The following is a 19,742-nucleotide window of genomic DNA, read 5'->3' as shown; positions in this document are numbered from 1 at the left end:
TGCCCTGTGAATAAGAATCCCCAACTATCTTTGCCTGTCCGTATTGTAAATAAAAAGTGAGGTTTTAAGCTGGTAGTCATTAGTCTCCATTCTCAACTGAGTGCAGAGTTTTTCTGTGTGAAAGACTGGAAAATTACTAAACAGTCACCAGTGCCTTCTGATGTCACATATTTAGTAATCTCACGAGGTTAACCACACACAACCAGACTTTGTCCATGAAGCAAATGCAAAATTAAGTAATTAAAATAAACAGTATGGCTGCCAGATACCAGCATTGTTGTAATGTGAGACACAAACAATAGTTTGATGGGCTGGCAGCATGTGTTGGGATGTCAGATCCCAGAGGAGGGGCAACAACCACAAGGAGGGCGGGTGTCCCCCGCAGTGAGGCCTGGACAGGTACTGACAAAGGAGGAGAAGATGTCGGCAGACGCACAGCTCTCACCATAGAGTGAGGATGCAGCTGATCATGGTGATGGGGGTGGCCACGGCAGGTGTGGACTATGGCTGGGATGCACTTCGGTTGGCGACTGAATCCTCGAGCACAGACCATGCAGCCCAGAGTGAACTGTGATAAGTGCTGCGCTGGCATATGTTAGTTGAGTGGCATGAGCAGATGGAGGAGGATGCGTAGATGGTGATCATGCAGGGTGTATACGATCGGGACATCTGGGAGATCCGGGAAAAACCCGTGAATTTTTTCGTCCAGGAGAAAACCGGGAAAAACCCGGGAATTTTTTAGAATTCCGGGAATTTTTCATTGTTTTAGTTACCAGTTAAATTTTTGTGATTTTTACTGGTAAGAACCAATATTCTAATGAAGGATATTACTGTATCGCTGGGTGCCACTATCGAAATTGCTGTGGTTCGGAAATATCTTAGATCCAGGGCTGATGCACAGAGCAGTCTGAGTTGTAGTGGGGAGGTGGGTAGTCTCCACGTGACCTGTGTTTACGTTTAGTGATTTTGCTGTTTCCTCTTCGTTTATTGCTCTCACATTAAATGAAAACAAAGCGGATTTCTGTGGCCGGGAGCTACCAAATGAATTAAAATACGTTCGCATAATTACGGAAGGCTAAAATATGTTGTTAGTTTCAGGTTTTATTTCCACCTTTATGACAGTCAAGCATTAATCGCCTTGCAGAACAATGAAGTTATTTTTGTCAGTTTGCTAAAGAGATTTGGCTTTTATTAATATTTTGCGGTGAGGCAGTAAATTTATTTGAAATGAAGTGTTTAATTTCACACTGTTGGCTAGTTTCAACTGTCTGCTGCATTTCAATTGCACGTTTTCCAACTTATAGCTCGTATAGCATTATGCCATAATGAAGAACCAAACATGAGATAATACAGTACTGGTACTCAAGAAAATTTACATCCGAATCTGGACATGCGAGTGTGCACTATAAGCTGAATTATGCATTTTAGTTGGGTTCACGAAATTCCGATGCTCTCTGAGTATTCTCTGATGCCTTGTATTTTTTATGACATAATGTAAGATCTTTTAATGTTCTACACGTACGAACATAAGGGCTTCCTACGTCGTCGTAGCTGACCAAGCGCGACGACGCCTGTTATCTGGCGCTCTCTGGCAACTGCTGAAACAAACCAATTTCTAACAGGTCGCGGGAAAATATTGCGAATGGTGGTTTGAATTACTTTCAAAGTAAATTTCCTTTTATGCAAGGTAATCTATGTGCGAGAATGTACTATGAATGACAGAGCGTTTGACTCTCATATAAAAATCAACTCATTGAAGACGATACATTTAGAAGGATTTCGAGCCCAGAAGAGCAGACATTTATGTCGTTATTAAACATTTTACTGCCACATTTGTGTGATGTATCTTAAAGTGTAACACGCGCAAAAAGATCAGCATTATATGTGGAAGCTTAGCTTCTCTTGCACCTTATTAGTCTTCGAGACCAATATTATTTATGAAAGCTTTGTTTTTCTTGTAGCTACACTATATATATTAATTTAAACCATTAACTTTTCTTTTTTGTGTGTTCGCGCTACTTAAGAGTGATCTTGCTATTGGTTGACTACATCATGTGTCCTATGCTGTCATCAGCTGGCTAGATCACGTGACATGAGCTATGACTGGCTTACAAAAGCGCGTCGCAATCTTGATTTATTTGCATCGGAAAGTAATATGCAGTGTTTGGTGGAATTCGAATTTATACCTCCGTAACACGAACAAAAGCAGTGCAGATGTTGATGCACATCAAAGATCTTTCCAAAACGTGTTTTTTTCCCCCTGGGTTTCGTTTTCTAAAGTGCCGGCAAATTCTACGTCTGTGTAAAAAAACCATAAACATTCAAAGGATTTATAAGTTTTACGGTGCCGAGGAAAAGTATACTTTCACTTAACATGGAAAAATTGTATTTTCACCCGGGAATCCCAGGTTCGATTCCCAGCGGGGTCAGGGATTTTCTCTGCCTCGTGATGACTGAGTGTTGTGTGATGTCCTTAGGTTAGTTAGGTTTAAGTAGTTCTAAGTTCTAGGGGACTGATGACCATAGACGTTAAGTCCCATAGTGCTCAGAGCCATTTGAACCATTTTTTTCACCCGGGAAATCCGGGAAAAAAACCGGGAATTTTTTTTCCTTGTCCATGTATACACCCTGTCATGGTGCATTTCGACCATACTCTGATCCTCCACTAACACAAACTTGTAGAATTCAAGAAGTGCATCAAGGCATCGACTGTGGAAGAGTCCATGACGTACTTCATTTGAACCTTGATCATGCAGACTAGCCATTCCACCTCGCCATTAGAATGAGCATGTAATGGAGAGCAGTCACGTGGACAAATACCTTGATGGGTGCAGAAATTGTGGAGGGTCTTAGACAAATTGTGGAAACCATAGCCACAGCTGATTTGGAAGAAAGGCAGATAACATAAACAAATTTTGAGAAAGCATTGGCAACCAATGACTAGTAAGAATTTATAAAATGACCCGTGAAATCAACATTGATCTGTTCCCATGGACACTGTCATGTGGGCCACAGAGAGCGCATCACCCGCAGCTCTGCTTGTTGCGTACCTCACTGAGAGGAGGCTGCAACAGCACACATAATGTCACCATTGATGTCGGGCCAAAACACATGTCAACAGGCCAGTGGCTTGTCATGAGAGATCCCTCCAATGTTCCAGATGTTGGAGCTGCAGCTGATCTCGCTGTAGGACTGCCAGGTTCACAACCTTGGTTGGCACCCCCATCCATAGCTAAGAGAACAATCGATCAAACACAGAAAGATGGTGATGGAGGGCAAAATAGTTATGCAAAGGATCGAAAGCCTTCGCCTGAAGGCCTGTCCAGTCAGCTATCCTGAACAAGGTTAACAACATAGTGTAGAACCAGATCAGCAGCAAAGCAGCTGAAGTCTGGAAGCCTGCAGTAGGAAACTCTTCCACTCTATGTTGTGCCTCCACATCTAAGTGAAGACAAAGGAGCTCATCCTGAGTGATGGTAGGATCTGACCTCACCATGCTGCACAGTAGACTGGAAAAGTATTTCATTGTTGTAGTGAGACAGAAACAAGGCCCAGTGCTGGAGGAGACGTGCTGCTTTGTAGGGCAGCAAAGCAGAAGGATTAAACAACAAAACCAAGGGCTTGTGGTCAGTAATGAGGTTGAAGTTACACCTGTGCAGGAACATATGGAACTTTTTGAGGGCATAGATGATCACAAGTGCTTCCTTTTCAACTGGGGAATAGCACTGCCCATAGAAGTTGAGTGTTTTTGTCATGTGAGCTGTTCGATGTTTGCAGACATCCTCATAGCAATGTGCAAGACTGATCCCAAGGTCATACTGAGAGGCGTCTGTAGCCAAGATGAGGGGGTGGTCAGGTTGGAAGAAGCCAAACAAACAGCAGATCGTAGCTTTGATTTCAAAAGCTTGAATGCATGCTTGCAGGCTGACGTCCACCAAAAAGGAATGCTCTGGTGAGGCAATTTGTGGAGAGGGTGGGTCAATGTTGCCACACTTGGAAGGAATTTGTGATATTAGGCAATTTTCCCTAAAAATGACATTGGAAGGTGAGGCAGAGCTGTGACAATGGCGACATGACGACGTAAAGGCTTTACACCATCCTAAGAAACCTGAAACCCCAAATACACAATGGACGGCTGAAAAAAGTGGAACTTGGGCAAGTTGCACTTCAACCTTGTGGTGTGTAAGACCGTGAACAAGGAGCGTAAGTGCTCTTCCGTGGAAAGACCTACCATGACACTGTTATCAGGATGGTTGATGTACTCTGGAACAGGCTCTGTCAGTTGTTCTAGAAAATGCTGAGAAATTGCAGGGACACTAGCCACGCTGAACTGGAGACACAGTTACTGATACAACACGAAGTGTGTGTCAATCACAAGGAGCCTTTTCAAATCCTTGTCCAATGGAACCTGTAAATAGGCTTCAGGTAAATCAATTTTAGAGAAAAACTGAGACCTGGTGAATTTGGGGAACAATTTGTTCTGATGGGGCGAATGGTAGGTGTCAATGAGTCAATTATAGACTGTGCATTAACGGAAATTTTAAAGTTGTCACAGAAGCAAAACTGACAATTCGGTAACATTCACAAGGTGGGGGCGGGGGGGGGGGGGGGGGGGGTAATAGACCACTGGAATAGGGTGTGCCCGGAAAAAGCACAGCTGTGCGATAGGTTTCAGGGTAATATGGATCACAAAATTAGTGGCACAACCTAACCCACCTGGGGAGGGGAGAGGGTGGCCTGAGAACTCAGATTACAGACAGTCTAACTGCTGATAAGGGACCTCTTCGGTAACAAGGTGCACTATATCTTAAATGGAAAACAAAATGATTGAAAACATCCAGACCAAACAAATCTGTGGTACCAGCATCACCCACTACCAAAAAACTCGAGGAGTGAACCACAGATTTATACATAGTAGGAGCTGTAAATTGCCTCAGAACTGGAATATGTTGTTTATCATAACTGACCAAAAGCTGAGTAACTGGAGACAATGCTGGAGATCCCAAATCCACATAAGTTTGTAAGTTCAGAAAATTCATGGGTGCACCTGTATCCGCTTGTACTCTGAGCACTTTGCCTATCAATCACACTTTGACAACCAGTTTGTTATGAATCATAAGCACTGGAGACACACAATTAACACCCGCGTCCATATCTGCAGGAGAGGACTTGAAATGGCAGAGAGACGCTACATTTTTCTTACCGTTGTTGCAAGTCGCCCAGCGCTCAGAGCAAGTGATCCTGTGTGTTGCACGAAACAGTGTGGGTAAGATGGGGGTGCTGAGTGCTGCTGCTGCTGCTGCTGCTGTTGCTGCTGTTGTTGTTGTTTTGCACATTTTTGCCCAGAACGGATGCTGAGGCTGTGTTTGTAAAGGTCCATGTAGCTGCCCTTCTTCCTCAGAGACCTAACCAACACCCGACAAAGAGGAAAAGGAGCCACCGTGGCAACATCACACCAAGCCTCAATCTGATCAGCAGCTGCATGAGATACCTCGAAAGATTGAGCAGTACTCAACACTTCAGCCAAAGATAGATTCTGGCAGTGTAATGAATGTTGATGCACCTTCTTGTCTGGAGCCAACCAAATGATAGGCCATAGAATCAGCAGAGGAATTCTGATGTTCATGAGCAACAAACTAGCATTTGTGACTAAGGCTGTTGAGTGTGGCCACTCAAGCCCAATAGGATCTGGTGGGGCGGTTCTTGACAGCAATAGAACTCTCCATTGACATTCGTGTGCTCATGGTAATAATTGGACAACAACTTATACATAACATCGAACAAAAGTGACACTAGTTCCTGGAGTGTGGCTAACTGGCACCACAACTGGTAAATCTGGTGATAAATCCAAGGAAGGAACAAAGCCTTACACATGTGGCTCAGTAACATCAAAAGCAAGGTAGTGTTGCTGAAGCTGCTTCTAGTAAGTCTCCAAGTCTTTGGCCACATCATTGTAAGGGGGAAAGAAAGGCGGGTGAGGCGATGTCATGGAATCTTGCATAGGTAGTGTGGCTGACAAGTTTGCGATACCAACTGTAAGAGCCTTCAGCTGCTTGAAGAGAGACTTTAGCACTGCCTCGATGAACATGATAACTGGTGGAACAACTGACTAGACATTTGCAAGTAGCCAATCAGTGCGCTGTGTCTGATAGTGAAATTTGATCTGGAGAAAGAAAAAGTAAAAATTGTTGTGAAGCAGACACTGAAGTGAATTAGTCAGATGCAGAAACAAAACTGAATGCATATTTTTTGAGGGCTAAATTTACGGTGGTGTGGTGGCTTAGCAGAAAAAGTAATTTTTCTGCCTAAACTTCACAATGCCTAATTTTAGTTCAAATGAGCTACCATGAGGCAAACCACTTCCATTAATAGTCAAATTACTGGAAAGCTTGTAAATGTTCTCAGTTGATAAGAAAAACCCAAAGGCACACACTTTCCTGTGACTATGAAAGAATCATACACCACCACAGCCAGAATAATAAAACAAATTAATTAATTTAAAAAATCACAATTACTTCAAATCCTGTAATTTGAAAGCAGTTACACAATAACCATGTAATTACAATGTGCTTGTGTGAGAAACAATAAAAACATTTCTCTCATTCCACAGACTCTTCTCAGATACATCTCAGTATAGGAAACCATATTAACCAATAATTTGCTTATGTAGAAAAATACCATTTGAATATCCAACAACACTACTATCACCCACATAAAACGAAATTACACATGTAATCCCAGATAAATAGTTTGTTAAACAGTTGACGTAATTCCAACAAACAGCAGTTTTCAGTTGTGAAGACAAAAAAAATGTTTCAAATAATGTGTCATTGCTTTCTCAAACATAGCTGTAGTAAAATTTTCAAACATTTTCCCCTGAATTACAGCTTTGCGGAAGATTCAGTATTGTCAAACATGCAAATATACTTCTCAGGTTTGTCACCGGACTGTATTGTGTAAATCCCACAATGTTTCATCGATGCAACTGCTCAACACCTTCAGATGGTGGTAGTTACTACTATCACTTCTGCAACATATGACTGATGATAATCCCGCAGCGATGTCAAAATTTATCAGGCCAGGAGAAGGCAATATGCATGTGCGAGAAGACGCTTGCAGTTGGAGGAAAGTGGCTCTTGTATTGCCCCCTGCTGGGAGCCATACAAGGGCCTTCCACACATGCACTGCGGGCAATGACAGTGCTGCCTGACACTCCTGCAGTTGAGAGCTGAATTAAATTTCAGCTATGTTTTGCATCGAATCATGAATCAGAAGTTCTTGTTTTCCCCGTTTTGATTTAATGGCAGCCAGAGCTGGATTCCAGGTGGCATTTAATTAAAAACTTGCATCCCTATTGATAAGATTGTCTGCTGTATGGATTTGTGTGGCCTCCTTAACAACACAATCCCAGAAAGATGAAACTGGGGATAAAATTTCTATATTTTCATAAAACATGTGATGCCCCATGTCGAGGCAATGCTTTGCCACCACTGATTTATCATGTTGCTGATTTATCATGTTGCCACCTGGCATGTATGACGATGGTGTTAGACGCAACATTCTTGCATGGTTCACTGTGTTTGCCCACATTGGTGTGGGACCTTATACACACACCACATTTCCTAAGGCCAAGGTCGTCTTTGACCAAGCACAATAAGTTCCTCAATTTTGCTGGTAGCCAAAAAACACACTTGATGTCATGCCTTTTGAGGATTCTTTCCATTATTGAAGACATGCCACCAAAATAATGCAAGGGCCCCATTACAATGGGTGCCTCTACATCTTCATTTACATCCCTGCTTTGAATTTGCTTAGAATGGAATGCATGGTGTATCTGTCTGTCAGAGTAGCCATTCTGTTGCAATACCATTCTTAGGTGTTGTAGCTTAGCAGGAAGACTGTCTGCATCTGAGATCACATGTGCTCTATGTGCCAAAGAGCGTAATACAGCACCTCATTATGTAGGGTGGTGACAACTTTGGCCTGCAAAGATAGCTCCGTGTGTATTGGTTTACGATACGTGCTATGTCCCATTGTATTATTGACTTTTCTTTTGACCATGACATCCAGGAATGTTACGATGCCATTTTTTTCCACATCCATTGTGAACTGTACCTTTGGATGGAGCAAGTTCAGATGCTGAATAAACACAGGTAATGTCTCTATTCTGTGAGGCCACACCACAAATGTGTTGACTTGCTTACTGCAGTGCTTTCTTCTCAAAGTCTTCCATAAAATACACTCCTGGAAATGGAAAAAAGAACACATTGACACCGGTGTGTCAGACCCACCATACTTGCTCCGGACACTGCGAGAGGGCTGTACAAGCAATGATGACACGCACGGCACAGCGGACACACCAGGAACCGCGGTGTTGGTCGTCGAATGGCGCTAGCTGCGGAGCATTTGTGCACCGCCGCCGTCAGTGTCGGCCAGTTTGCCGTGGCATACGGAGCTCCATCGCAGTCTTTAACACTGGTAGCATGCCGCGACAGCGTGGACGTGAACCGTATGTGCAGTTGACGGACTTTGAGCGAGGGCGTATAGTGGGCATGCGGGAGGCCGGGTGGACATACCGCCGAATTGCTCAACACGTGGGGCATGAGGTCTCCACAGTACATCGATGTTGTCGCCAGTGGTCGGTGGAAGGTGCACGTGCCCGTCGACCTGGGACCGGACCGCAGCGACGCACGGATGCACGCCAAGACCGTAGGATCCTACGCAGTGCCGTAGGGGACCGCACCGCCACTTCCCAGCAAATTAGGGACACTGTTGCTCCTGGGGTATCGGCGAGGACCATTCGCAACCGTCTCCATGAAGCTGGGCTACGGTCCCGCACACCGTTACGCCGTCTTACGCTCACGCCCCAACATCGTGCAGCCCGCCTCCAGTGGTGTCGCGACAGGTGTGAATGGAGGGACGAATGGAGACTTGTCGTCTTCAGCGATGAGAGTCGCTTCTGCCTTGGTGCCAATGATGGTCGTATGCGTGTTTGGCGCCGTGCAGGTGAGTGCCACAATCAGGACTGCATACGACCGAGGCACACAGGGCCAACACCCGGCATCATGGTGTGGGGAGCGATCTCCTACACTGGCCGTACACCACTGCTGATCGTCGAGGGGACACTGAATAGTGCACGGTACATCCAAACCGTCATCGAACCCATCGTTCTACCATTCCTAGACCGGCAAGGGAACTTGCTGTTCCAACAGGACAATGCACGTCCGCATGTATCCCGTGCCACCCAACGTGCTCTAGAAGGTGTAAGTCAACTACCCTGGCCAGCAAGATCTCCGGATCTGTCCCCCATTGAGCATGTTTGGGACTGGATGAAGCGTCGTCTCACGAGGTCTGCACGTCCAGCACGAATGCTGGTCCAACTGAGGTGCCAGGTGGAAATGGCATGGCAAGCCGTTCCACAGGACTACATCCAGCATCTCTACGATCGTCTCCATGGGAGAATAGCAGCCTGCATTGCTGCGAAAGGTGGATATACACTGTACTAGTGCCAACATTGTGCATGCTCTGTTGCCTGTGTCTATGTGCCTGTGGTTCTGTCAGTGTGATCATGTGATGTATCTGACCCCAGGAATGTGTCAATAAAGTTTCCCCTTCCTGGGACAATGAATTCACGGTGTTCTTATTTCAATTTCCAGGAGTGTAGTTGGCCGCCATAGGAGACAGAGGACCCTGCGTTTTAGGGAGGCCATACAGATCCACGCTGTGGATAATCTTAACAGGGATGCGGGTTGGAATCCAGCACTAGCTGCCATTAAATCAAAACAGGGATAACAAGAACTTCTGATTCATGACTTAAGGCAACACTCTGCTGAGATTTAATTCAATTTTCAACCACAGGAGCATCTGGCAGCACAGTTATTGCCCACAGCACATGTGCGGAAGGCCTTTCTGCGGCTTCCAGCAGGGGGCACTAAGAGCACCATGTTCCTCCAACTGCAAGCATCTTCCCTCACATGTGTATTGTCTGCTCCCGGCCTTATAAATTTCGACACCACCACACGATTATCATCATTTGCATCTTGCAGCAGTGACAGCAGCAACCACCACCACCACCTGAAGATGTTGAACAATTGCTGTGATGAAATATTGTTGGATTTACACAATACAATCTGGCAGCAAACCTGAGAAATGTATTTGCAGCAGACCCAATGGGAAAGCCTGAAAAGTCACATCTGATAACTCTACAGGATAGAAAGATATGCCATGCATTCCACCAAGAAAGTTTAACATCAGCTCAGCTGAAAGGAAGGCTCTGTGAGACTTAAGGGCGGACAAACAACTGATCATTTTACTTACCAACAAGGGGAACATCACCATCCTCTCGCAAACTAAATACAACAGCAAGACGGAGGCGCAACTCAATGATCCTGTTTATCCAAAGCTAAGAGAGGATCTGACTGACAATATCTAGTGAAAAACATAAGACCTTCTGAAGAAGAGCTCTGTTCCTTTGACAGTCATTAAGAGCTACGTCAACAGGCTGCAGTTCCCTAAAGACTGTATGGCCTACCAAAGATACATAAGAATGGGTCTCCTCTTCACCCAGTAGTGAGCAACATTGGAGCTACTACCTATTTTCTGGCCAAACATCTTACTACACTGTTGGGACATCTCATAGGCAAGTGTGACCACTGTATCCAGAATTCAGAGGACTTCGTGGGCCACCTGAAGACCCTAAGTTACAACTGCAGGATCTTTCGATTGGCTTTGACATTGCAACTTTATTTATGAAAGAACCTCTGCAGGACTCGTTAGAGCTTATCCACAGCCAGTTTGAGAAAGTCATAGTGGCATTGGTTAAACATATGGTTACCTCAACTTATTTCTTATTCAGTGGCCATTATTTTGAACAAGTGGACAGTGTCACCATGGGAAGTCCTCTGTTTTCCTTGATGGCCAACTGTTTTGTGAAAGACTTTGAGGAGAAAGCACTGCAGTCAGCAAGTTTCAAACCTTCCTGCTTCTGGCAGTGTGTAGACAATACATTTGTGATGTGGCCTCCTGGAATATAGACATTACCAGTGTTTCTTCGGCATCTGAATTCACTCCATCCGAATATACAGTTCACAATGAATGTGGAAAAAGATGGCATCGTACCATTCCTGCATGTTATGGTCAGAAGATAAGCCGATGATAAAGTGGGACATAGTGTTTATCATAAACCAATACACACGGAGCTATCTTTGCAGAACACAAGTTGTCATCACCCTGTATAATGTGGACTGTGTTATGCTCTTTGGCACATAGAGCACATGCGGTCTCAGATGCCGACAGTCTTCCTGCTAAGCTACAACATCTAAGAATGGTATTGCAACAGAATGGCTACTCTGATAGACAGATATGCCATGCATTCCATTCTAAGCAAATTCAAAGCAGTGATGTAAATGGAGATGCAGAGGCACCCATTGCAACGGGGTCCTTGCATTATTTTGGTGGCATGTCTTCAATAATAGACAGAATCCTCAAAAGGTATGACATCAAGTGTGTTTTTTGGCTACCAGCAAAATTGAGGAATTTTTTGTGCTTGGTCAAAGATGACCTTGGCCTTAGAAAATGTGGTGTGTGTATAAGGTCCCATGCCGAAGTGGAAATTCTTATATTGGTCAGACATGCCGAACCGTGCACGAACATTGCGTCGAACACCATCGTCGTACATGTCTGGGGCAATCTGTTAAATAAGTGGTGGCAGAGCATTGCCTGGATAAGGGGCTCGCATGTTTTACGAACAGATGGGATTTCTGTCTCCAGCTTCATCTTTCTGAGACTATGTTGTTAAGGATGCCAGACAAATCTGTATGGTTGAGTATGGTTGACAGTCTTATCAATAAGGATGCAGGTTTTCAGTTAAGCGCCAACTAGCATCCAGCTCTGGCTGCCATTAAATCAAAACAGGGAAAACAAGAACTTCCGATTCATGACTCAACGCAACGCTCTGCCGAGATTTAATTCAACTTCCAAGTGAAAGAGAGTCTGGCGACACAGCTGTTGCCCACAGTGCACACGCGGAACGCTGTTGTGCAGCTTCCAGCAGGGGGCACTAGGTGCACCGCTTTCCTCCAACTGCGAATTTCTTCCCACACACGCATATTGTCTGCCCCTACCCTGGTAAATGTTGATACTGCCATGCGATTATAATCAGTCGCATCTTGCAGCAGTGACAACAGCAACTATCACCATCCAGAGATGTTGGGCAGTTGCATCAATGAGGTATTGTGGGATTTACGTAATACAATCCGGCTGAGAAGTTTATTTGCAACATATATTTCAGGAAAAGTCTGAAAAGTAACAGTGTCAAACATGTTAGATACTTAAAACTTGCAGTAAGAATTTCATTCACATTGCCTACAACCTCTTGTTATGTAAATGAAATCTTCTTAATTTAAATCATTTCTAACCGTTTATTGGATACGGCACAATAGCTATGGTCACCCAACAATTTCCATGATCATTTGCTTCAAGGTTATCCAAAGTAAAATTAAACACAGCTCCACAAAACACTGAAGGGCTGTGCAAAAACTGTTGTCCACCTACTGGTTGAGCATTCAATCCAACATCATCTACAGCTTAATAAACTGTTAGACGAGAACGTCTTCTCCTCCTGTAGTAACATGGCATCATAAGTCTGTCTCAGTGCTGTTGCTCGTGCAGCTGCTCGACGAGTGACGCCGTCTTCTGACAAACGTCACTTATATAGCACCAGTCTTGTTATATGGCTTCGATGCTGTTGGTTCTTCACACAAGGAATCATCGCAAAATAAGTAAGCGTGAATCTGCCTGTATTTTTGTTACAGGTGGAGGTAATTGTGCAAAAATTAAAGTAGTGGGTGATCTCACTCATTACTACAGAAATAAAATAAAGTTCCTTATGTCGTTTCCTTATCTCCCGTGATTTTTTTTTTTTTTAAATACAAAAACATTGATCCACTTATGCATGTTGTGTGCACGCTTTGTCACGCGTAAGTTACTGTGTGACCTTGAACGGGACTTAGTCTCTGGCCTGTGCTCAGCCATCTCTGGCTGCGGTTGCATCTTTCTGGGATTACGTTGTTAAGGAGGCCAGACAAATCTGTATGGTGGACAGTCTTATCAGTAAGGATGCAGGTTTTCAGTTAAGCGCCACCAGCATCCAGCTCTGGCTGCCATTAAATCAAAACAGGGAAAGCAAGAACTTCCGATTCATAACTCAACGCAACACTCTGCTGAGATGTAATTCTACTTCCAAGTGGGGGTGTCTGAAATCTAGGAGTAAAGTGTTTGCATGTGTCTGTCTCCTTCGCTGTACCATGTGGAAATCAATACTGCTAAGCTCATCTGTCCTTGAGAAAGGGTAGATGACATCCAGGGATGGTGATTTTTATGCCAAATCTGTTATGAGAGACAGAAAGTATGATGCCAAGATATCAGGCAAAATGAATAGAACAGGATTTTGGTATGGGCCAGTTTCCTGAACTAGATAAGGTAGAATGAACAACATTGGAGCGAAAAAATGTGAGTAAGAGAGGGAATCAAAAATGGTAATGAGAAGTAAATGATAATTACAACAGTAGCACTGGTTGATCTAACAAATAGAGAAGTATTTGAATTGTTGATAAAGTAGAGACTGTACTATATAATGGTACAGTTTGGTGTGGCCATTAATCTTGGTGGACAGCTGGTTGGTGATAATGTCATCATGAAAATATCATCAGTGAACCTGAACCAGACAAGGGGTTTTGGGACACTAGGAAGGTTTTCTCCCGCCAGCTCATAAACAGATTGATGTAGGAGGGTGCCATGCTAGTGCCCATGATTGTGCCACAGGTTTGTTTATTTATCTTTTCTCCAAAGAAGGAGTACTTATGTGTGAGTATGCAATTGATTAGATGTATAAGGATTAAGTATCTTAGAAGAAAGATTAAGGAAAGGCAAACCTACATTTCTAGCATATGTAGACTTAGAGAAAGTTTTTGACAATGTTGATTGGAATACTCTCTTTCAAATTCTGAAGGTGGCAGGGGTAAAATACAGAGAGCGAAAGGCTATTTACAATTTTTACAGAAACCAGATGGCAGTTATAAGAGTCGAGGGGTATGAAAGGGAAAGAGTGGTTGGGAAGGGAGTAAGACAGGGTTGTAGCCTATCCCCGATGTTATTCAATCTGTATATTGAGCAAGCAGTAAAGGAAACAAAAGAAAAGTTCGGAGTAGGTATTAAAATCCATGGAGAAGAAATAAAAACTTTGAGGTTCGCTAATGACATTGTAATTCTGTCAGACAGTGAAGGACTTGGAAGAGCAGTTGAACGGAATGGAAAGTGTCTTGAAAGGAGGGTATAAGATGAACATCAACAAAAGCGAAATGAGGATAATGGAATGTAGTCAAATTAAGTCGGGTGATGCTGAGGGAATTAGATTAGGAAATGAGACACTTAAAGTAGTAAAGGAGTTTTGCTATTTGTGGAGCAAAATAACTAATGATGGTCGAAGTAGAGAGGATATAAAATGTAGACTGGCAATGGCAAGGAAAGCGTTTCTGAAGAAGATAAATTTGTTAACATCGAGTATAGGTTTAAGTGTCAGGAAGTAGTTTCTGAGAGCATTTGTATGGAGTGTAGCCATGTATGGAAGTGAAACTTGGACGATAAATAGTTTGGACAAGAAGAGAATAGAAGCTTTCAAAATGTGGTGCTACAGAAGAATGCTGAAGAATAGATAGGTAGATCACATAACTAATGATGAGGTATTGAATAGAATTGGGGAGAAGAGGAGCTTGTGGCACAACTTGACTAGAAGAAGAGACTGGTTGGTAGGACATTTTCTGAGACATTGAGGGATCATCAATTTAATATTGGAGGGCAGCGTGGAGAGTAAAAATCGTAGAAGGAGACCAAGAGATGAATACACTAAGCAGATTCAGAAGGATGTAGGCTGCAGTAGGTACTGGGAGATAAAGAAGCTTGCACAGGATAGAGTAGCATGGAGAGCTGCATTAAACCAGTCTCAGGACTGAAGACCACAACAACAACAACAACAACAATAAGGAATGAGGTAGTGGGTCATTTCCCTGTGGAAAACTCAGGTGTAAGACCTGCTCAAGTCGGCCACTGAGCACATTCTACTCCAGCCATGTTGAAGGCATTCCTTTCCCAACAGAGGCAGGTTCCATTTGTGAAAGCAACCATGTTACATATCAGCTCTGCTGCAATTGTTACATAGCATTTTATGTGGACATGGCTGCCAACCAGCTGTCTATTAGAAGAAATGGCCAACTGCCAACTGTGGCCAAGAGAAACATTGTGCTGCTGAGCACAGCATGCTCAGTTTCAATGTCTGCTTCACAACTCATACCATCTGGATCTTTCCCCCCTCCCAGCAAAGCGTTCCTGAACTATGTACAGGGGATTTATCCATGCAGCACATCCTGTGTTCCTGAGATCTTCCTGGTCTCAGTCTTCACTAACTTTCTGCACCAATACTCTTTTCCACACTGTCTCCGCTCCCTCTGTTCTGTCACCCCCTCCCAGTCCACTCCCTCACATTGTCAGCATTGCACGCTGCACAAATGCACCAACTCTGCTGCCTTTGTCATATCTCTATACCATGCAGCTGCTGCTTCTCCCTCCCACTTTCCTATCTTGCGTACCTGCTACCTCCTTCCCAGCTGTTAGCTACCCTTCCCAAACCCTCCCTGCCTCTTTCCTCTCTCACCTGCCCCACATGAGCCAACATATCAGCCCAGTCTACCTGACAAATTGCCATCCCCACATTGTGCATTCAGCCACTGCGAGGAATGGCCATGTGGTTTGAGGCATCATGTCACAGACTGCACAGCCACTCCCGCTGGGGGTTCGTGTCCTCCCTCGGGCATGGGTGTGTGTGTTGTTCTTAGCGTAAGTTAGTTTAAGTGTGTGTGAGTCTAGGGATCGATGACCTAAGCAATTTGGTCCCTTAGGAGTTCACACATATTTTAACATTTTTGATTTGCATTCAGCCAGCACAATATAGCTGACCATAGGCAAACAATTCATGTAAACTTACTAAAGTCTCCCATCTTCTTAGTTTGATATTAACATTTGAAAACTGAAATTTTGCCTTTGGGAACCATTTTTTTTAGGGGGGAGGGAGGGAGGGGGAGGGAGAGAGAGAGAGAGAGAGAGAGAGAGAGAGAGAGAGAGAGAGTGTGTTTAAATATATAATTCATCATATATTTTCATTTGTTCTCAGGGAGTGACGTAGCTATTTCAGCTACAGCTTGGGATGGCAACCTTTCTGACACTAATAAGGTAAATTAATTTTCAAACAGTCTTACTGTAAATAACAATAATGTTAGCAATGGTACAGCATTTGTTATCTCCTATTCACTAAGCAGCTCTCTTCAGTAACACACCTATTTAATCTTCAGTATAATCTGTTGATGAGCCACTGTTTGTTCAAGTGAATGATTATGCTTACATTTATTGGACTTGAAAGTTATTGTTATTATTGTAACTGGATTGTCACTGTTATTATTTCTTTTAATCATTTCGTGTGTCATAATTCTTTCTCCTCATAATTTTGAAATTTGGCAAAAAATACTCATCATCATTTACAATGATTCTCAGTGAAAATGTGACTGAACTAACTTGTTTTAGGAGTTCCAAAATGTGCTTTTTCCAGTTTAAATTCTTACCACTTTGGACACATGAAGATCTTGAAATTTCTACCACATTTATTATTTTCGTACCGTGTGCTATTCTTATCATTGATTTAGTGCCTCTAGATGTGCATAACTGCGTCTTTTTAAAATTGAGGGTGAAACAATTTTCAGAAAACCAGCCAACAATACTTACAAGAACATTGTTTACCATATATTATGTATCAGTATATATGGTTGGATTACAATACTAATGTCATCTGCCGAAAGATCTAATTCTGCATGTTGTATATTATGCAGAAGATGGTTTAAATGGACCTAAGATTTGCCCCAGTTGGAATTTTGTCCCTGGCCTATACTGGTTGAATTATTAAGTGCCGTGACATTATCCATTGGTTGGCTATACTATCAGTCCCATAAAATTTCTATTTATCACGGAGAATACTATGATTCACATGGTCAAATGCCATAGATGGATCACAAAAAATACCAACCAGTGTGGTATTTACTGCTTGTGAAATCTGGTGAGTGAACATGTAAATGGCATTCTCAGTAGAGAAACTCTTCTGAAACCCAAACTCTGATTTGCTGAGGATATTAAAGTTACTAAGGTGAGTTACTCTTACAGATTTCATCACATTCTCAAAAGTCTTGGAAATGATGTCACTTTGTTAAAACCGTGTGTAACATAACACATTTTGACTTTTTTTCCATCCTGCCACAGTTACAAAACAATGCTCACAATGCCCTGAAATGTTACTAAGAACTGTATGGTCTAATGATAACGTAAAACGGATAATGGGGAAAGTAAAATTCACCCTCAATTTTTAAAAGATGCAGTTATGCACATCTCGAGGCACTAAATCAATGATAAGTATAGCACACAGTACGATAATTAAAAATGTGGTAGAAATTTCAAGATCTTCATGTGTCCACAGTGATAAGAATTTAAACTGGAAAAAGCACATTTTGGAACTCCTAAAACAAGTTAGTTCAGTCACATTTTCACTAAGAATCATTGTAAATGATGATGAGTATTTTTTGCCAATATTCAAAATTGTGAGGAGAAAGAATTATGACGCAAAAAATGATTAAAAGAAATAATAACAGTGACAATCCAGTTACAATAATAACACTAACTTTCAAGTCCAGTAAGTGTAAGCATAATCATTCACTTGAACAAACAGTGACTCATCAATAGATTATACCGAAGATTAAATAGCTGTGTTACTAGTTGCAATCATTTCAGAAACCATAGTAAAATTTTGAGTAAGCAATCTCTGTAAGATGATTTTCTACTTACTTTGAATCTCTTGCGGAGAATTTAATACTAGGTTCAAGCAGCAGGATACAGTTATATAATAAAACTAAATTTAATTGTGTTAGAGGAGAAATTAATGAGCTTTTATCTTCTAATTTCATGTTACTTGTTTCTCAGATAGTAAGAGAAGGCAGATCTAGTGATTTATTCTGTCTTTTAGTCATGTGTAGCACATTCTCACATACAAACACTCTTTTACTTCTTACAACATGTAGATTTTTTATACTCGTGAAGAAGGTGTGCGTTAAATTCATACTGTTATCATCAACTATAGGCTTCAACTTATTTCTGCTCTTTTAAAATTTTTGAGAGCAGTATGCCTTGTCATCATTCAGAAAAATCGTTCTCTGATTTCAATGTATAATTATATCAGAAACAGGTTACTTTTTAAAAATTTCAGATGTTTACAAAACTGTATTTTTGAAAATTTTTGTAAATTGTAGATAACTTACTTAATAGCAAATTAGATTTTGTGATTCACAGTTACTGCCAGAGGATAGATCACTCCAAATTTCAGTGTGTATCAATGCAAATAAACATACATTTTTGAGGATTTTCAGAAGTTAGCACTGTCCTGTGCATAATCTAATTTGTAGTAAATTGGCATTTGTGATTTGGTTACTGTAGCAGATATTGCAACTAAAATACTGTATTACAGCTAGTTTTCCCTTAAAGACAACTGTATGTTATCTACATTTATTGTAAATTAATTCTATTTTTGAATATATTAACGACTACAATAACCTCAAAAAGTTTTAAGAAACTGAAAAATTTTACCACACGTTTTTCTGTTGCCTTAATAGAAATCTCATTTTGTATATTTGCTTCTATTCTTATAGGAATTAGTAAGTTTTTAACTCAAGAGATTAACAGATAATTGGCAGGCTTAGTTTAAAATTGTTGATCACAGTCCTGTAAGAGCTGTTCAAAAGGTATCTGACTTTTATTTATAAAATCAGTCTTTATATTTAAAAACAAAGATGACTTGACTTACCATACGAAAGCGCTGGCAGGTCGATAGAAACACAAACAGACACATACATACACACAGAATTCAAGCTTTCGCAACAAACTGTTGCCTCATCAGGAAAGAGGGAAGGAGAGGGAAAGACGAAAGGAAGTGGGTTTTAAGGGAGAGGGTAAGGAGTCATTCCAATCCCGGGAGCGGAAAGACTTACCTTAGGGGGGGAAAAAGGACGGGTATACACTCGCGCGCGCGCCCACACACACACACACACACACACACACACACACACACACACACACACAAGCAGGGGTCTGCTTGTGTCTGTATAGGTGTGGATGGATATATGTGTGTGTGTGTGTGTGTGTGTGTGTGTGTGTGTGTGTGTGAGAGAGAGAGAGAGAGAGAGAGAGAGAGAGAGAGAGAGAGAGAGAGAGAGAGTGTGTATACCCGTCCCTTTTTTCCCCCTAAGGTAAGTCTTTCCGCTCCCGGGATTGGAATGACTCCTTACCCTCTCCCTTAAAACCCACTTCCTTTCGTCTTTCCCTCTCCTTCCCTCTTTCCTGATGAGGCAACAATTTGTTGCGAAAGCTTGAATTTTGTGGGTATGTATGTGTCTGTTTGTGTTTCTGTCGACCTGCCAGCGCTTTCGTATGGTAAGTCACATCATCTTTGTTTTTAAATATATTTTTCCCGTGTGGAATGTTTACCTCTATTATAATAAAATCAGTCTTTATTTAGATACAATTATTTGACACTAGTTACCTTCAAAGTCATCCACGTCTCATCTTGTACACACTTCTCTCAACACTGCTGCCACTGCTGG

General features: G+C 42.3%; 1 protein-coding gene across 6 annotated transcripts in view; it reads left to right on the top strand.

Annotated features, from left to right (window-relative positions):
- LOC124799274 (membralin) overlaps nucleotides 1-19,742 on the top strand; it is a 520,037-nt gene that overhangs the window by 91,023 nt on the left and 409,272 nt on the right. For all 6 annotated transcript variants that reach the window (XM_047262841.1, XM_047262842.1, XM_047262843.1 and 3 more), the window contains exon 5: nucleotides 16,223-16,281. In XM_047262841.1, coding sequence (XP_047118797.1) covers nucleotides 16,223-16,281 — 59 coding nt within the window. The remainder of the gene's footprint in view (nucleotides 1-16,222; nucleotides 16,282-19,742) is intronic.

The sequence above is a fragment of the Schistocerca piceifrons genome, chromosome 5 (assembly GCF_021461385.2).
Source record: "Schistocerca piceifrons isolate TAMUIC-IGC-003096 chromosome 5, iqSchPice1.1, whole genome shotgun sequence".
Classification (NCBI taxonomy): domain Eukaryota; kingdom Metazoa; phylum Arthropoda; class Insecta; order Orthoptera; family Acrididae; genus Schistocerca; species Schistocerca piceifrons.
This window is presented reverse-complemented; position numbering and strand designations above follow the sequence as displayed.